The sequence below is a fragment of the Myotis daubentonii genome, chromosome 3 (assembly GCF_963259705.1).
Source record: "Myotis daubentonii chromosome 3, mMyoDau2.1, whole genome shotgun sequence".
NCBI classification, from domain to species: domain Eukaryota; kingdom Metazoa; phylum Chordata; class Mammalia; order Chiroptera; family Vespertilionidae; genus Myotis; species Myotis daubentonii.
The window spans coordinates 76918319-76937209 of NC_081842.1; the positions used below are offsets into that span (position 1 = coordinate 76918319).

At 38.1% G+C, this 18891-nt stretch overlaps 1 protein-coding gene across 1 annotated transcript; it reads left to right on the top strand.

Moving 5' to 3' along the window:
• Positions 1-12321: 12321 nt before the first annotated feature.
• LOC132229635 (oocyte-expressed protein-like) lies at positions 12322-12687 on the top strand. Its single transcript, XM_059686182.1, has one exon. The coding sequence runs from the start codon at positions 12322-12324 to the stop codon at positions 12685-12687; it is 366 nt and encodes a 121-aa protein (XP_059542165.1).
• The last annotated feature ends 6204 nt before the right edge of the window (positions 12688-18891 follow it).

Here is an 18891-nt window from a genome sequence, read left to right on the forward strand (position 1 = left end):
GGAATGAGTCCCTAACCTATGGTAGAAGGTGTTAGAATTGAGTTAATTTTAGGACAATCCCCTGGTGTCATAGAGAATTATTTGGTAAGGGATAAGCTTCACAAATTTGTAGACCAAATGTGTCAGCATGAAGTGTTCTTGAGAGAAAGATATACAGATGTGAAAGACTCACAGATGGAAAAATGAGTTTTTCTAACTCACAAATAGTCTCACTTGTGAGGACACAACAATTTTTAAACAAAAAAAAATGTATGTACTAAATGCTTGTGCAAAAGAGTTAAAGGAAAAAGGCATGATTTGGAAAAGAATAAGGTACATTAGTGATGTTCATTTGCTTCAGGAAACAACATACAGAATTACACTGGGTGGCCAGATTATTATGACCACCTGATGTTTGTAGGCAAATTAACTATAATTTCATGCTGAAGTTGCTAGAGGGCCAGATCATTATAAACATATGAACAGCACAACGTACTAAGTATCACTGCTGATCAAGTTCATCCTATCATGTTGATGGTGTATCCCAATGGAGATGGCTTCTTCCCACAAGACAATGCGCCATTCCATGGTGCTCGTATTATGCAGGAGTGGTTTCAAGAACATGAGGGAGACTTTACCTTGCTTAGTGGTCCCACAATCACCAGATCTCAATCCAATTGAGCATTTGTGGGACGAAGTTAAAAAAGCCATCAGGCAGCTGGTTCCACAACCATCAAATCTCACAGAACTGGACAGTGCTATTCATCAGGCATGGTGTCAGATTCCTCACATCACCTTTCAACATCTCGTGGCTAAGAAGAATCGCCACAGTATTGAAGGCAAAGGTGGCCCAAGGAAGTACTGATGGGGTGGTCATAATAACCTGGCCAGCCATAATAATCTGGCACTCAATGTATATGGCTCATTAACGGCTAGTCATTCTCAAGACAAGAAAAAAAGTGCCAATAATAAGAAAAAAAGTTTAAAAGTAATTTAATCCATTGATATAATAATCAAGGTGAAAAAGCAACTTCATTTGTCCCTATTTATGTTATTTTCTGCATATAGGTAGATGTTCCTCCCCTATGAGCCTCATCATGGTGTGGAATGAGTGTGCACACCATACCGTGGAAATATCATTCTTGCTGACTTCTTCCACAAATGTTAATTCATTTGAGTTAAGATATTAGAAAGTCTTGTAAAAATGTGAAAACCTTATCATAGAGGGGTAGATTGTAATATCTGTTCTTGGGTCATTTTATCAGTTAAATTAGCTAGTTAGCTACTTAACTTCCATAAAAGCCAATGAGAGGAAATCAATATTATGTTTGTCACAATGTTCTATGTCTATTTCTTTTACTTAGTGCCAAGGCTTAGAGAGTATTATGGATTTAGTTTTGGAAATATAAATTGACTCAGATAAATACGCCTTATGATTCACTTACTTTAAGAGATATGGGGTCCTTATATCCAGCAGACAGAAGAACATTATGTCAATGTATTGTTTCCTAAAAAACTAACTAAAGCTCTTTACTATTCTCTTAGAAGTCCTGTATTAGTTTTTGTAATTGTATATATTTGTTTTCTATCTGTGAATATTAAATATATTTATATAATTTGGGGGGATTTTTATAACCTTTTCCTCAATACCACATTTTTTATCCCGAAGCATTTTAATGTAGTTTCAGTGTTTTCTTTTTTCTCATTGCTGAGCAAACAGATCATTTATTTTTAGAGTCTTTAATATTTTTTTAGAAAACATCTTTCAGTGAAAATTTTCATTTTACATTACTATTATTTATAAACATGACACATTAGAAAAGAAACAACTAGTCTTCTAATCAATAATTTTAAAACACAAGAGTATATTTTATTTAAAATTAAATTTATAGATTATATATATTATAAAATTCTACTTTCTCAATTTCTTAAAACCCTAGGATATAAAAACAAAGAGATTTTAGAGTCATCGGAATAAATTCGTCCCCCCCCTTTTTTTGAACGTTGTGAAAATGAAGAAATAGAAACTGACTCATTCATTAATATTTGCCGGGACTGACTAGCAGACCCTGAGCGATGGATGAATAGATTACTCTGACAGATGTTTCTGTGAAAGAGAGGGCTAAGAGGCTGTTTGGCTTTAGGCACAAACAGCCCTGTTCACCTGCCTCCTTCGGCTTTTACTGTAACAACAGCTTGAACTAAAATGAACTATTAGACACTCTCAGCAGGGTAAGCATCCTTGAGAAAACACATGCATCTGTAGTGTTTTTTAAGCAAGGATGTTTTGAAGCCTAAACATAAAGATTCTAGTGAAAGACTCAGGGGCTCAGACTTGTTTGGAAAACTCAAGGCAGGGTCCCCTAGAGGCCTCTGACCTTTCAGAGATTCCTCCTTACAAACCTTGCAACCAAGTCCCATGCTTCCACACATATATTCACCAAATCTGTTAATGATAGAGCCAGAACATGAAGATAACAACTCCCGGTGCTGTTTGACAAGTGTATCAACTATCAATTGCTGTATAATAAACCATTCTTCAAAACTCAGCAGGTTAAAACAATAACATTTATTTGTTAATTAGCCTGCAGGTCATTTTTTCTATTTGGGTCTGGGCACAATTCTCCGTTGCACATGCTCAGTTACGGTCAAGTTGTGAATTTGGTGCGGCCTTAGCAATGTTGGCTGGAATCACATCTCCAGCTGGGCCACAAGGCTGACTGAATCATGTGACATTTCCACCTTCAGCAATCTAGCCCAACTTGCTCATAGTAGAGGCAGCACTATACAATAGTGAATGAAAGCACACAGGCCACTTGAAGCCTCCGTTTGTAAAAGCCTTCCATTTACTTATAAAGAATAATAAAGGTACACTTGCAGAAATGTATACAGAGAGAAAGTTAAGAATTTGGTCATGTTTGTAGCCTTTTAATACAAATATCATGAATCTATTTATTTTTCTCCATATGTATTCCTTGGAAGCTTCCTCATCTTTGTACCTAATCTCCAAATTGGTATCTATCTCCAAGTTTTCAGCTTTTAAATAACAGGTGCATTGCTGGCAGTTTATTGTACCATTGCTGTTTATTATTATTATTATTGTTGTTGTTGTTGTTGTTTCTATGAGATGCAAAGTAAAAAGTTTAAAGCATATCATTATCTTTCTGGAAATTTTATACTTATCTTCTCTATACATAATGTCTTCACTTATGTTATTGCATGAAATGTAATTAATTAATTATAATGCAATCATTTTAATGTAAAATATAAAAAGTTATTTTTAAAGAAAACTTGAAAAGCTTTTCCAAGAAGACATCAACCAGAACACTAAAGTTGCCCTTGAAGTCAACACCAAGTATTAAGCTTTCTTTGATAGCTTCTATCTTAAAATAATCACTGATGTATTTCTTGCCTTAATACAAGTTTCTTTGGTTGCTATTCATGCACCTTTTCCTTCAACAACAAAAACAAAAAGTTACTACCCTTTTACAGTTCCCATTCTAACAAAGAAAGTGACAGTTAAAATCTATCATCAAGTAGAAGTTTCATAAAAAGAAATATGATTTTATTAGATAAAAGATAGAACTCTTATTTTATCATAAACTGACTAGTGTGATAAGAAGTGGGGTTAGAGCCAGAGATCTTCCAGTCTATCCCTTATCATTGAAGAAGTTCTACAGTGTCTTGTGGAGTTAGAATGACCTAGCTTTGAATCCCAATACCATGGTAACTGGTGCATTATCTTGGAACACCCTTGATTCACTTCTGAGAACCTTAATTTCTTTTCCTATGAAATATGATTGTCAGAAAATGCCTTGTAGCATTTGGGATGGTGCTTCAACAAAGCAAAGCATATCAGTTAGACTGACTACCAGACTGTCTTCCTTATATCAGATGCTTCAAGAGCATTTGCCCTTCTATAAATTATATTGGTGCTCAAAAGCAGGTACATGTGAATAAAATATAGATTTTCTTCTGAAATGATGTGAAGTCTCTTTGAGTAAATTATAATTGGTGATGGGTATACATTTCATAAAATTTCTTTTTGGTCTTTTGTATATTAAATTCAGCACTTCTTACTATTGCTGTACCAGTCTTTTTAATACTGTTCTTAAAAATTATCTGTGATAGATGAATAGCCAGTGTTGCTGACCTAGTAAAAACAATAACTTTAGAGCTAGTATATCTGATGTTCATTCTAAACCTTTCACTTATTAGCTGTGTGATTTGAAGGGGAGAAATCACTTAATTTCTTTGTGTTTACATTTCCAAAACAGAAAAAAGGGATGGAGATGAAAATAATACCTACATTATTAAGCTTTTAGGAATGTTAAACAATTCAATATATTTTAATGTACTTAAAACATACCAGAAATATTAGAAGTTCACTATCTTGTGTGTATATTATTATTATTATTATTATTATTATGTAAAATTAAGTTTTGGAAAACAGGACTGAAGACAAACTATGACAGTTCTCATATATATATTTGCTTATAGAGAATAGAAAACTACATTGCATGTTAAATTAAAATATTACCAATGACATTTTACAATATTTAAATTGTGATAATGGTTAATGGTTATGAAAGATTTTCATTCAATTTACTATCTCATGATCATCCTCTCAGTTTTAAAAAGATTTTATAAAATATTTTATTTTAACTTTGATAACATACATTGTAAGCTACATTATTCCTTAGTCTCACATTATATCACACATTCAATGCCTACATAAGAATTTAGAATGGACATGTATTTGAAAAACTATAGTGGAGTGAATTCATATATTGTAAGACTTATAAAACCAAGAGAGAATGTTACAGTGTTTATTTTGTCTCTCCATTCTATTCTGTATTTTCTAATTAGTGATGCATGTCAGAGACTTTAAATACTGGGCAGTATGGATAAAGCTATAGGAACAGATATGAGAAAGAGCACCGCAACAATTATAACGGGTCTACTACTTCTCAGTCAAGTCTTCTGAGCATCTCCTCTGCTCTAAGTAACACTGACCAAAGAGGAAAAAGAGGGATCAATGAAGAGTTCCTGTGCATTTACAAAGCAAACACAGCAGCAGATAAAACAGGAACTCAAAACACAAAAAGTATACCAATTTGCTTTAATTCCAAGGCCACTTGGAAGAGCAATTTAAGTGATTCTCATAAAAATAAATTCAGGTTCAACTGTTTACTATGTATTTTAATCCCCCCCAATATATATTTGACTCTTTTATGGGCACAAAAATACTAAAAGTTATGCTCTATGTCAACTTGAGAATATACTATTTTTATTCATTTATAGTGCTCAAATGAAGTATATGGGCAGGATTTCTCACAGCTGCTTGGGTGGCAACTACATTAAACTCTGGTTTTGACTCCCAACATTAGAAGACCCAGGCCACTACCCTTCAGAGAGCACAACTTATAGATTCCAGGTGGTGTCCAAGGACTTCTCAGTCCATTCAGACTCTGACAAAACACCGCCAGCTGCCAGCCAAGTGTTATGAACAACAATGTATTTCTCACAGCTAAGCATTCTGGAAGTTGGAGATTCAAACTGCCAACCAACATGGTTTGTTCTGGTGAGACACCTTCTTCAAGTTGTGGGATCCTTGTGTTCTCACATGGTGGAAGGGGTTAGAGAATTCTCTGGAGCCTCCTTACATGGCACTAATCCCATTTATGAAAGTTCCACAATCATAACTTAAGCACCTCCTAAAAATTCACTTCCTGATACTATCATTTTTGGGGATGGGATTCAACATGTGAATTTGGGAAGAACACAAAATTCAGACCATACAAAATGGGCTCTTCCTTGTATTAACTACAAGGAATAGGACATGGCAAGGGGACCTCAAGTATTTAGAGAAATGAAAACTTACACAGTTTTTTTTTTTTCATGGATATGCAAACAACAAGCTGAGCTGTCATTTACATTTGAAATCACATAAGTAAACAAATTAAATAAGAGTTGAAAGGAAAAAAAAGAAGAAAACTAGCCCAGAAATAACAAAACTGTGACAAAAAATAGAGAATTAAAACATGTTATATACTGACTTGGATGATGGTAGCTTGTGATGAATATATCTGAATGCTTAGGGTCTAGTAAATCTTCCAAATTCCTTTGGCTATGGAAACACAGTTTAAAAGCCTTTATTGAACATTAGTTATGACAGAAAGCATTGAAAGCATTGGAAGGAGGTAGCCCTGAGTAAATAGAAAAAAATAATCATTTATGTACATATATAACTTCCATTAATGCTAATCAGAGCTTTGCATATAAATCTGAGCACATCAGGAAGATGGGGATATATATGTATAGGTACCCTTGAGCTTTCCCTGAGATCCATTTTAAGATGACGGTAAACAGGGCCTCTCTTGAGTCACTTATAATCTAAATACATTAATATTTTAGGACCTGTAGCACTTGAAAACTTTTAGATATCTAGTGCTTTAAATATTTGTGTAGAATAATTTGCAATCTGTTATAATTGCAGATTTTTCCCTGCAGATAAGACTATGAGGCTGAAACTACTCATGTTTGATAGAGGAATCTAATTCTTACTTTATCAGCAATTAGATTTATCCAAGCCCGTGAGAAAGCAGAAGGAGATGGGTGAGAAGCAGGAGAGAGAGATGGGGAGTGAGAAAAAGAAAGAGGAGAAAGGAGAAAAAATGTGCAACAACAAACATTTAACAGCAACTTAAGTCGATGTGAGATCCTTGAGAATGGGTACTGTTGTCTTCCTTTCTTTGAATTTCTATTACCTTGAGCAAGGCCAGATACAACGTTATGAAGAATGCATGCTTGTTAAACTAACTTGCTAAATCAATAAAGGATATGTTTTGAAGTTTATTAGAGTTGAAAATTACCTTGAAATAATTTCAAATAAAGGGTGCTATTGTCTGTGGGATAAAAGAAAATATTAATTATCATAATACTGAGAAAGATCAGTTGACTTGGAGATTGTAGATTTAGGATAGTCATGCTAATAAATCTATAATTCCTCAAATCTTACACAAACTTTAATGTTTATATTGTATATATCATATTTCTGAGGCAAAATTACACGCAAGAATGACATTGCTGGGCCTGGCCAGTGTGTCTCAGTGACCTATGAACCAGGGGGTCAGGGTTCAATTCCAGTTCAATGCCTTGGTTTCGGGCTCAATCCAAATTGGGGGAGCATGCAGGAGGCAGTCCATCAATGATTCTCACTCATCTGTGATGATTCTATCTCTCTCTCCCTCTCCCTTCCTCTATGAAATCGATATGTATAAAGAATGACATAGTTGATAAATTTAAATTTCTGTGGTTTGTGAATGTCAAGATAAGAAAAGTTCTCCCCTCTCTGTTTTACTCTTCTCCCTTCCACTGTCCTTCCTTTCTTCTTTCTTTCCTTCGAATGCACAATTAATGATGGACTATGTGCCAGAAAATGTGCTGTGCCTGGCCCTGGAACCTCTATTACAACACTTGCTGTAATCATCTGGTTATTTATGATCCTTTCACTCCCTCAGAAACTTGAGTCTATCTCTGCTTTTTAAGAAAAATGTATTTATTTTTTAACTAAATTTAATAAATAATTATGAGATTTAAGGTGAAAAGATAAGCAAGGGTGAAAAGACAACATGGTCTCTGACCTCATGTAGCTTATGTTTTTGATTGATGGGAGAGCCATTTAAACAACAATATGTATAAAGAAGTTACAAATTGTGCTTGTTGCAATATAGTGAAATAATTCTACCCTTAGTAATAGCAAATATATTAATTGATTAGACTTAAAGGAAAAATTAAAGAACTAAATTCATTTCTTTGTCATTTTTTTCATATAAATAGTTGGAGATTTTTTTAAAAGAAAAGCTAATTTTTTTGGTTTGTTTGTTTTTTACCCTAAGCAGATTTCACAATATAAGTATGGACATAGAATCTTACACAAGCAATCCTAACATAGAGAATATGGTACACAAATCTTTGAACACAATATAAGACAATTATGGGAATGTAGAGAAGTTTAACCAAAATGCTATGAAACTATAGAAGGAAAGATCTATTCCAGTAAAAGGAATAACTTGTAAACAAGTACATGTTAATGGGAAACAAAAATTAGTACAAGGGAAAGAATAACAGGCGAGGCAGAGGTTTGATGCCATAGTGGACTAACATTGAACTAGGAATATCAGAGAAAGATGTGGCAATTCAGATGCCAAAAATTTGAGCCTACATCTTAATTTTCTCAATAACACATTTTAAACAGAAATTTAAATCAATCACTTAATTCATTGTGTGTTTCTACATTGATTGACATCATATACATTATTTTATGATGGCAATATAAGTACAAAGGATGAAATTCTTTCTAACAGCAATGTGCTAGAATTTTTTGAAAGATTCATGACAACTAGAATTTTCTAAGACCTATTTTAGTAAAAATAAAGAACATACATTTTGGAAAAATATGTTACATCTTTCCTGATATACAAGGAAATCTTAGACATATGCTCATAAAGAAGGAGTATTGAGAAAAATTGTCTATGGTCTTTTTTTGTATTACTACTGTTTAAGGGAAAACACATGAAAACCCAATTGCTGTACTTGACATTTTCTTTTGGGATAGCTGAGAATATTAATGAATTTGTCCAAGGTGACTGAATTTTATTAGCTAGTTATTTACAAGTTAAATACCCTAGACATTTAGTCCCTTGTTGACATGTTATCATCAATTTTCCTTTTTCTTTTCTGTCAGGTTTATTACTGACAGTTAAAACAATGCATGTAAAACTAAAAGGCTCATATTTATTTGATTTCAAAATGTTCATTTTGTTCTCCAAATTGAAAAATTGACATAATCTTTAATGGGATACTTTTCTTATTTTCCTTTCCTTTTAATTTTTTTCTATGACCTTAGCAATATTGATATTGCTGTATCACATATGCTGAGCTTCTGTTCTGAATTATATGTATTTTGGCGGTGCCAATTTTCACATGTGTGTAGCATATTTCTTATAGATCCCAATTCTTTTCTATAACATTCTTAGTCTTCCTAAAGATACAATGCTAATATTCTGCTACTGGGTCTACTTTTGAAAGAAAATTGAGCATAAACTATTTAACAAAATAGCAAGAAAGGAGGAATGAACAAGGCAACACAATATGTACTACTTTCAACAATAAAGAATTTAAATTAAAAAAATATATATCCTCAGGTGAGGATTAAAGAAAGATAATAAAGTAAAATAAAAAACAATGAATTTGGGCACAAAGTCTGGTAACTATGATAGCATTTCAACATATATTGTTTTCAAATCAAAATCAAATATAAGAAAAGACTGTTTTCATAATCTTTATTTAAGGTTCAATCTAACTTGTTTCTATCCTTATCTTTAGCCTTATCTATGGGTACTCCATCCCCTGAACTGATTTATTGAAGATCCCAAAACAGAACTGATCCATTAACATGATACTTTTGATTCCCATTCTATCAAACAGATGGAATTCCCTGTTTTCTTCCTCTAGACCAGTGGTTCTTAACTTTCTGGCCCTTTAAATACAGTTCCTCATGTTGTGACCCAACCATAACATTATTTTCGTTGCTACTTCATAACTGTAATGTTGCTACTGTTATGAATCGTAATGTAAATATCTTACATGCAGGATGGTCTTAGGCGACCCCTGTGAAAGGGTCATTCTACTGCCAAAGGGGTCACGACCCACAGGTTGAGAACCGCTGCTCTAGACTCACTATATCTATTCTTCAAAACTAGTAATCCATTACTGATTCTTTTTTTAAAGTATATTTTATTGATTTTAGAGAGGAAGGGAGAAGGAGAGAGAGATAGAAACATCAATGATGAGAGAGAATCATTGATTGGCAGCCTCCTGCACGCCCCCTACTGGGGATCAAGCCCACAATCCAGGCATGTGCCCTTGGTGGAATCGAACCTAGGACCCTTCATTCTGCAGCCAATGCTCTATCCATTGAGCCAAACCAGCTAGGACCATGACTGATTTTTTTTTTTTTTCATTGATTAAGGCAGTGGTTCTCAACCTTCCTAATGCCAAGACCCTTTAAGACAGTTCCTCATGCTGTGGTGACCCCCAATTTCATTGTTACAAATTGACCATAATTAAAGCATAGTGATTAATCACAAAAACAATATGTAATTATATATGTGTTTTCTGATGGTCTTAGGCTACCCCTGTGAAAGGGTCGTTCGACCCCCAAAGGGGTTGCAACCCACAGGTTGAGAACCGCTAGATTAAGGTATTACATACATTACTGATTCTTTAAAAGCTTTCCATTGCCAATCCAGCCTGAACTGATCACTCAGACTTATGAGCTTTCATATCAAGGCCAGTTTCATATTTGGCAATAAGCTATATACTCCAAGTAATATTTCTACAATTACTTTTCAGAACTTCCAAATAGATCATTTTAAAGGAGATGGAAGGACTATTAAAGATTGCAAGTATTTTGTTTTAAATATATTTTTGTTGATTTTAGAGAAGAAGGGGGGGCAGAGAGAGAGATAGAACATCGATGATGAGAAAAAAAAATCATTGATCAGCTTCCTCCAGCATGCAAGCCACTGAGGATAAAGCCTGAAACCTGAACAGGTCATGGACCAGGAATTGAATGGTGGCCTCCTGGTTCATAGGTCAACATACAACCTCTGAGCCACAATGGTCAGACCTGAAGTTTGCAAGTATTTATGTCATATCGCTCTATGTAAGAATTTGAGACCAAGGACCACATTTTATATATCATTTCTATCATTTCCCCACAGAATACAAAACAAAATGTTGAAGACTGTTGTTTTTAAATCTATGAAACATAATCTATGGTATAATTCCATCTATGGAGAAACAAAAAAGTGTGGTTTCTTCCATTTATTTGTTCACTCCGTTCATCAGTATTTATTGAATACTTGCTAGGTGCAAGACACTGGGTAAACAAACAAGAAAATGGCACTAATTCTGCCTTTAATGCATCAGTAAATAGGCAGTTGTCCCTGAAAGGCGCACCACCCGCCTCTCCGGGTGGTGCTGGGGGAGGAGTCTGGCCGCCAGGCTCTGGAATCCCTCTGCACCCGCGTAGGGCCGGGCCTCCCCGGAGCGGGTCCGAGTGTCCGGACTGGCTGCGTGGTGGCCGACAGCGGTGGCCGAGGGGTGGGGCCGGGCGGCGACCTACCGCGGGGGAGGTCATGGGAGCGGAAGGCCTCACCGCCTGGCTCTTTCCTCCCTTCCCCAGTGGTCGGCTCCCCGCTTGCCCGCACAGGGGCCGGGGGTCCATGCAGCCCTCGGGGCCGGTTGGGGGGGCTGGGGCCTGCGTGGGCCGGCCACCGAGCCCCATGGGGGGGGGCATTGGCTCCCCGGCCCACGGCGGGAGCCCGGCGCGGGCTGCCACCCGCCCGCTGCCCCCCGAACCGGGCCCAGTGCAGCAGCGGCGGCAGTGGAGTGGGGCACGTGCCCTGGCTCGGGGAGGCCGCCATGCTGTGGTGCGCCGGCCCCATGGGCCGGGCCTGCTCCGAGCGGATGCCGCTCCTCCAGAGCTGGGCCGCTCCACCGGCCGCACCCCGTTTGCTGGGCCTGTGCCGCCCAGACGCGCTGGAGTCCCGTTCCACCCACAGGCCAGCTGCGGGTGCTGTGCGGGAGGGCCATCCTGCCTTGTGGCGAGTTCGAGCGGCAGCAGCAGGAGCCGGGCAGGGACTGCGACCTCCATCTTGCCTTGGGTCCTCCATCTTAGGAAGGTGCCATGTGCTTCCTCACAGGAAGAAGCCGCTGCTAGCCACACCCAGGATTTCTCTGGACTAACCAATAATAATCAAGGGAAGTGCACGCCATCACTATGACCACATCCTGTACCGACTCGTGCCTGGCCAATCAGCGGGGCACACAGTCCCCTCTCCTGCCCTCACTCCACCCTCCTTTAAAACCCCCTGTCCCATCAGGCCTCACTCTCTCGGCCACTGGAGCTTACCGTTGCATCGGTGAGTGTGGCAGGGGAGCCAAACCTAGGTTTGAAATGAATGACTCTTTGCTTTTGCATCGGACTGACGGGCTCCCTAGGGGTCCTGGGATCCTTGAAATCTGGGCACAACAGTCCCTTTCACCTACTTTACATGGCCAAACTCCCAAGGACATTTGTGTACGTTCAATAGCTGCTAACACCCTAGGGCAGTGGTTCTCAACATTCTGGCCCTTTAAATACAGTTCCTCATGTTGTGACCCAACCATAAAATTATTTTCGTTGCTACTTCATAACTGTAATGTTGCTGCTGTTAAGACTGGAGTTCTGTGAGAGCAACTCGACCTCGCCCTGGAGCTGCAGGTCCCAGCATGGTCGACCAGCCCAGTGCTGTGGTCCAGGAGGACCCATGGATGTCCGTGCAGGCCCTGGACGGGCTGCTGAAGATGCTGCTTCCGCTGCCATGGATTCGCACCCGGCCCTGGTGGTTTCCTGCGCTGAAGCTGAGAGTCCCATTGGTGTTTTACCTGGAGGCATGTCTGGCTGACCCCATCTTCGGCAAAAATGGAACCATGATTCTGGAAATAGAGTGGATGAACCAGGTCCTGCTGACGGTGGAAAAGATAAACTCCGGGAGCTTAATCGAAATCACTGATTTCGGACAGCCCCGTGTCCAAAATAGGGTGAAAAGCGTGCTCCTGAGCCTGGCAGCAAGGCACCGGGGAAACCTTGCCTGAGATAAGAATATGAAACAACTGGAGAAGTTCTTGAAGGCCCATGGGTCACCTCCCCCGACTCCCCAGTCTCCCTAGTCTCGGTCTGCTGTTGCATGATATTGGCAAGAGTATTATGAGAACCGACCTGCTCCTGCTCCTGAAGTTCAAAAGAAGCAAGTGTCCTTAAATCTCAGCTTTTTTCTTTCTTTTTTGCTGGATGGATGGTGGTTTGGTTATTCTGATGCAGATGTGAGTGCTGTTGTAATAAAATGAATTTCCTTTTTGTCCAAAAAAAAAAATAAAAATGTTGGTTTCTAGAAAAGTGTAATTTTCCTGTTAATATGTTCACTTACCCACATAACACTATTAAAGTTTATTGGGAAAACTAAACAAAAATAGAAACATTGTTCAATAAAATAACAAAGCAGTCATCATGTAAAAATGCTTGGTAGCATTTTGAGATAAGCCATTTTTTTATTGTTTTCTAAAACATAAATATATACTAGTGTTTATTTGTAATACATGAAGAATTGAGTTAATGACAAATTCACTTTAGGACAGATGAATCTATCATGTAAGGATGTTTTCCATAATTAAAAGAAAGTAGGTAACTCTAGCCATAGCTTAATTATGACATTAAAATGCAACCATTAAAAAAATTGAAAACAGACTCTCAGAACATGGCACCCAACAGGAGAGCAGGGAGGGAGAGAGTGGGATGACTAAAAGAATTAGAGGGACATGTGTGGACATGTGGGTGAATGAGGGACAGATGGTTATATCAAGAATCTCAGGGACTGACAGATCAGACACTCTTAAAGGGGGATCCCCTGATACTGCCCCAGGTCAGCTCAGCTTTGGCTAGGAACCCTCCCCATATTGTAGAGGGGGCAGGGAGAAATGAAGGCCAGGAGTGCTGCCATGCCAACATTCAGACCAATCTCAGATGCCACCCCCAGACCAATGCACGGAGCCACTTGGCAACCATAACTCTCGTGGAACCACCACCATGCCTGGCAGTGATTGGCCTGGTACCACAATACGGGTCCCAGAAGTCTGTAGTGAGTGCACACCAGACAGACCTCCCAAGCTGTGCCTCCTCACCAGAGCACAAACCCAGTGTCTGGGGATCCCGCACTTTAGGTCCCTACACTGTGAGTGTAAACCAAGGGTACCCCACGCCCTGCTCCACCCCTGGACCCAGAACAGAGCCCTCACCCAGCCCACACCCCACCACTAGCACAGAGCCTTTGGCCGGTGTATGCTATGCCCCCACCCCTGGCAAAGACAGAGCCTTTGACCAGTGTGCACCCCACCTCTGGCATAGACAAGCTGTCACCTGGCATGTGCCCTATCCCCTGACTCAAGATAGAGCAGCTAGTATGTCCTGGTGTGCCTACCCACAGGTCACTGGACCAAACTGCATGTGCACTGCCAGAGGGACCTAGGGCACCATCCTGCCTTGGGTGCAGGGGCCACACAGTGAATTGCATACCAGAGGGCTCTGGCTCCTCACAGGGAGTTGCAAACCAGAGGAACTGTGCACACGCCCCTGATGAGCATGAGAAAAGGACAACTGAGGGACCAGAACTTTGGAGGAAGAGAGTACAACTCAGAGCAGAGACAATAAATGTGTGAATCTGAATGAAGACCCAGACCCCCAGTTAGCAAGTCCTAGGTCATTGGATTGATAAGGCTTCAACCCTTTGGACCCAAGCAGGGAACCCAGGGCCAAAAAGATACAGCAAAAAATGGGGATACAAAGAAACAATCCCCAAAGGAAAGAAAAGGAAGAATCATCAGGAAAGAAAATAAATGAAATTGAGGCAAACAATATATTAGAGAAAGAATTCAGAGCAAGGGTCATACAGTTCCTAAACTGGCTAGATGAGAAAATCAACAACATTTGTAATAATCAAGAGTAAATGAAGAATAATACAACAAAAATAAAGAACACAATGGAAGATTTCAACAGTACACTAGAAGGAGCAGGGGACTGAATCAGTGATTTAGAGGACTGGATTAAAAAACGAAAACACCCAATCTGAACAGCAATGTGAGAAAAAAAATTAGAAAGCAGGAGAAGGGCTTAAGGTAGCTTTAAGACAACATGACATGAAGCAACATCTGTATAATAGAGACACTAGAAGGGCAAGAAGAGGAGCAAGGTTTAGAAAACCTATTTGAAGAAATAATGACAGAAAACTTTCCTGATTTGGGGAAGAAAAAAGTCACACAAGCACAGAGTCCCAAACAAAATAAAACCCAAAAGACCCATACCAAGACGTGTCTTAATTACAATGGCAAATGTTAATGACAAAGAGAGAATCTTAAAGGCTGCAAGAGAGAAACAGAAAGTTACCTACAAGGGATCACCCATTAGATTATCAAATGATTTCTCAACAGAAACATATCAGGGCAGAAGGGTCTGAAATGAAGTATACAAAGTGGTGCAAAGGAAGGGAATGAATCCAAGAATACTATATCCGCCAAGGCTATCATTGAAAATTGAAGGGGCAATGATAATCTTTCTAGACAAAAAAGGCTAATGGAGTTTATCACTACCAAGTCAGCAATGCAAGAAATGCCAAAGGGACTGTTGTAAAAAGAAGAAATAGGAAGGAAAGAAGGAATACAAGCATAAAGAATAAAAATGACTACAAATAAGTACCTATCCATAATAACCTTAAACATACAAGGATTAAATGCTCCCATCAAAAGACATCAAGTGGCTGAATGGATAAGAAAACATGACCCATACATATGCTGTTTACAAGAAACCCACCTGAGAACAAGGGACTCACACAGACTGAAAGTAAAGGTAGGGAAAAATATTTTTCAAAGAAATGGAAATGAATAAAAAGCTGTGGTAACAATACTTGTATCTGAGAAAATAGACCTCAAAATGAAGACCATAACAAGACATAAGAAGGCCACATCATAATACTAAAGGGATTGATACAACAAGAAGATATAACTCTAGTAAACACATATGCGCCCAATGCAGGAGCACTCAAATACATAAAAACACTTCTGGAAGATATCAAGGGAGAGATCTACTGCAATGCAATCATTATAAGGGACTTTAGTACCCCATTGACACCACTGGATAAATCCTCTAGACAAAATATTCAACAAAGAAACAGCAATCATAAATGACTCACTAGATCAGATGGACTTAATTGACATCCTCAGAACATTTCACCCCAAAGCTACAGAAAATACATTCTTCTCAAGTGCACATGGAACATTTTCAAAGATAGACCACATATTGACGCATAAGCAAAAGTCTCTTCAAATTCAAGAATATTGAAATCATATCAAGCATCTACTCAGATCACAATGGCATAAAATTAGAAATAAACTACAATAAGAACAATCAAAAAATTCAAACACTTGGAGGCTAAATAGCATGCTCTTAAACAATGATTGGGTTACCAAGGAGATCAAAGAAGAAATAAAATTAAAAAAAAATCCTGGAAACAAATGACAATGAAAGCACAACAATTCAAAATCTATGGGACACAGTGAAAGCAGTCCTGAGAGAAAAGTTCATAGCATTACAGGCCTACCTCAAAAAAAAAAAAAAATGGTAATAAGTTAACTCTACAACTTAAAGAATTAGAAACAGAGCAACAAAAAAAAGCCTAGTGTGAGTGGAAGGAAGAAAATACTAAAGATAAGGTCAGAAATAAATGACATAGAGACCAAAAAAACAATACAAAAGATCGATAAAACCAAGAGCTGCTTCTTTGAAAGAATAAACGGGATTGATGAACATTTAACCAGGCTCATCAAGAGACAAAGAAAGATGACCTAAAAAAAGAAAAATATCAGAAATCAAAGAGGTGAAGTAACAACCTACCCCACAGACAAACAAATGATTGTAAAAAAAAAAAATACTACAAACAACTCTACTTGAACAAACTGGACAATCTTGAGAAATGGACATATTCCTAGAAAAATACAAGCTTCCAAACACTCAATCAGGAAGAATCAAAAACCTGAATAGGCCAATAAATATTGATGAAATTAAAACAGTAATCAAAAAACTTTCAGCAAACAAAATCCCTGGACCAGATGGCTTCACAGGGGAGTTTTACCAAACATTCAAATAACTAAAACCTATCCTTCTCAGACTATTCCAAAAAACTGAAGAGGAAGGCACACTTCCAAGCTCTTTCTATGAAGCCAGCATTACCTTAATCACAAAACCAGATAAAGACACTGCAAAGAAAGAGAACTACAGTCCAATATCCCTGATGAACATAGATGCTAAAATCCTCAACAAAAGTCTAACAAATCAGATCTAGCATTACATTAGAATGACAATACCTCATGACCAAGTGGGATTTATTCTGGGGATGCAAGGCTGATACAATATCTGCAAATCAATAAACGTGACACATCACATAAACAAATTGAGAGACAAAAATCACATACTAGTAAGCATATCAATTGGTGCAGAAAAACATTTGACAAAATCCAACACACTTTCTTGACAAAAACTCTCAGCAGAGGGGAAATAGAGGGCTCATACTGCCACATAATAAAAGCCTTATATGACAAACGTACAGCCAACAGTATCATCATTATTTGGCAAAGACTAAAACCATTTCCCCTAAGAACAAGAACAAGACAGGGATGCCCACTTTCACCGCTTCTGTTCGACATAGTACTGGAAGTGGTAGCCATAGCGATCAGAAAAGAAGAAATAAAAGGCATCTAAATTGGAAAAAAAGTTAAACTGTCATTATTAGCAGATGGCCTGATATTGTACAGAAAGAATATACACTCTCCTATGTTCATAGCAGCACAATTTACAATAGCTAAGATTTGGAAACAGCCTAAATACCCATCAGCCAATGAGTGGATTAAAAAACTGTGGTACATCTACACAATGGAATACTATGCTGCTATAAATAAGCAAGATCTTTTACCATTTGCAACAGCATGGATGGACCTGGAGAGCATTATGCTAAGGGTAATGAGCCAGTCAGAGAAAGATAAGTATCACATGATCTTACTTATTTGTAGAATATAAAGGACAATATAAACTGATGAACAAAAACTGATCCAGAGACACAGAATCATTGAATAGACCGTCTAACCTCAGAGGGAAGGCAGGGCAGGGCGTGTGTGTGCTTGGGGGGGGGGGTGCTGAGATACTAGTAAGAGATCACCAAAGAACTTGTGTGCATATAAGTATAATCAATGAAAACAGATCATGGAAGGGGGTGAAGGCCAGGGCTGAGGGGCGGCAGCAGGCTGGGAGATGACACTGGTATCGGGGGGTGGGGGAAGGGAAATATACAATGCTTTCACAAATAAATGATTAAAAAAAATGAATTTGGCATATATGGAAAAAAAAACCCCTCTTGTAATTCCAAAGTTGAAGGAATTTTTTTCTTTGCAGAAATCATTAGGTTTCTGGGAGTAAATGATATAGTAACATGTTTTAAATAATATTTAAAATTTTATGATAAAAATAAGTATATTTTGGTAAAAAATTGAAAGCATTACAAAATTCAAATTGTCATTCTACTGTTACTTGTTTGCATATCCTAACTAATAAAAGAGAAACATGGTAATTAGTGTATGACCGCTACCCTTCCCATTGGCTAATCAGGGCCATATGCAAATTAATTGCCAGCCAAGATGGTTCCCGGTTAAGGGGACATACCTGGGTTGCAGGTTCAGTACCCTGCCCTAGTGGGTGCATGTGGGAGGCAACCCATTACTGTTTCTTTCTCCCCCTTCTTCCTTCCCTCCCTTCCACTCTCTAAAAATCAATGAAAAAATATCTAGGGTGAGGATTAACAACAACAAAAGATGCAATATCAGAATATGTTAGGTGTGGGAATAATAGTTGTCTATTCTTTCCTAGAATATTAAATGATTCAATCAGAATTTCAGAAGTTAATGAATTTTATTTATTTATTACTTTTAGTTATCTCTTATGAACTGCTTTTTTCCCCCACACATGCCATTTTTTATGCAATGCATTTAATGTGCTTTTAACTGGTACAAAAAGGAATGAATAGACATTGCGAGGAAGACCTGGGATCTGCATAATTGTCCTTGTTGGAGCTCAGTACACTGGATACTAATAGAAAAAGGCAAAGATGGTTACTGAGAAAAAGCAAATTACAATTTCTAGACCTGCTCATACTGTGATTTTAATTGTATGTACAGCAATTGCTTTGTTTAGAATAAAAAAACATA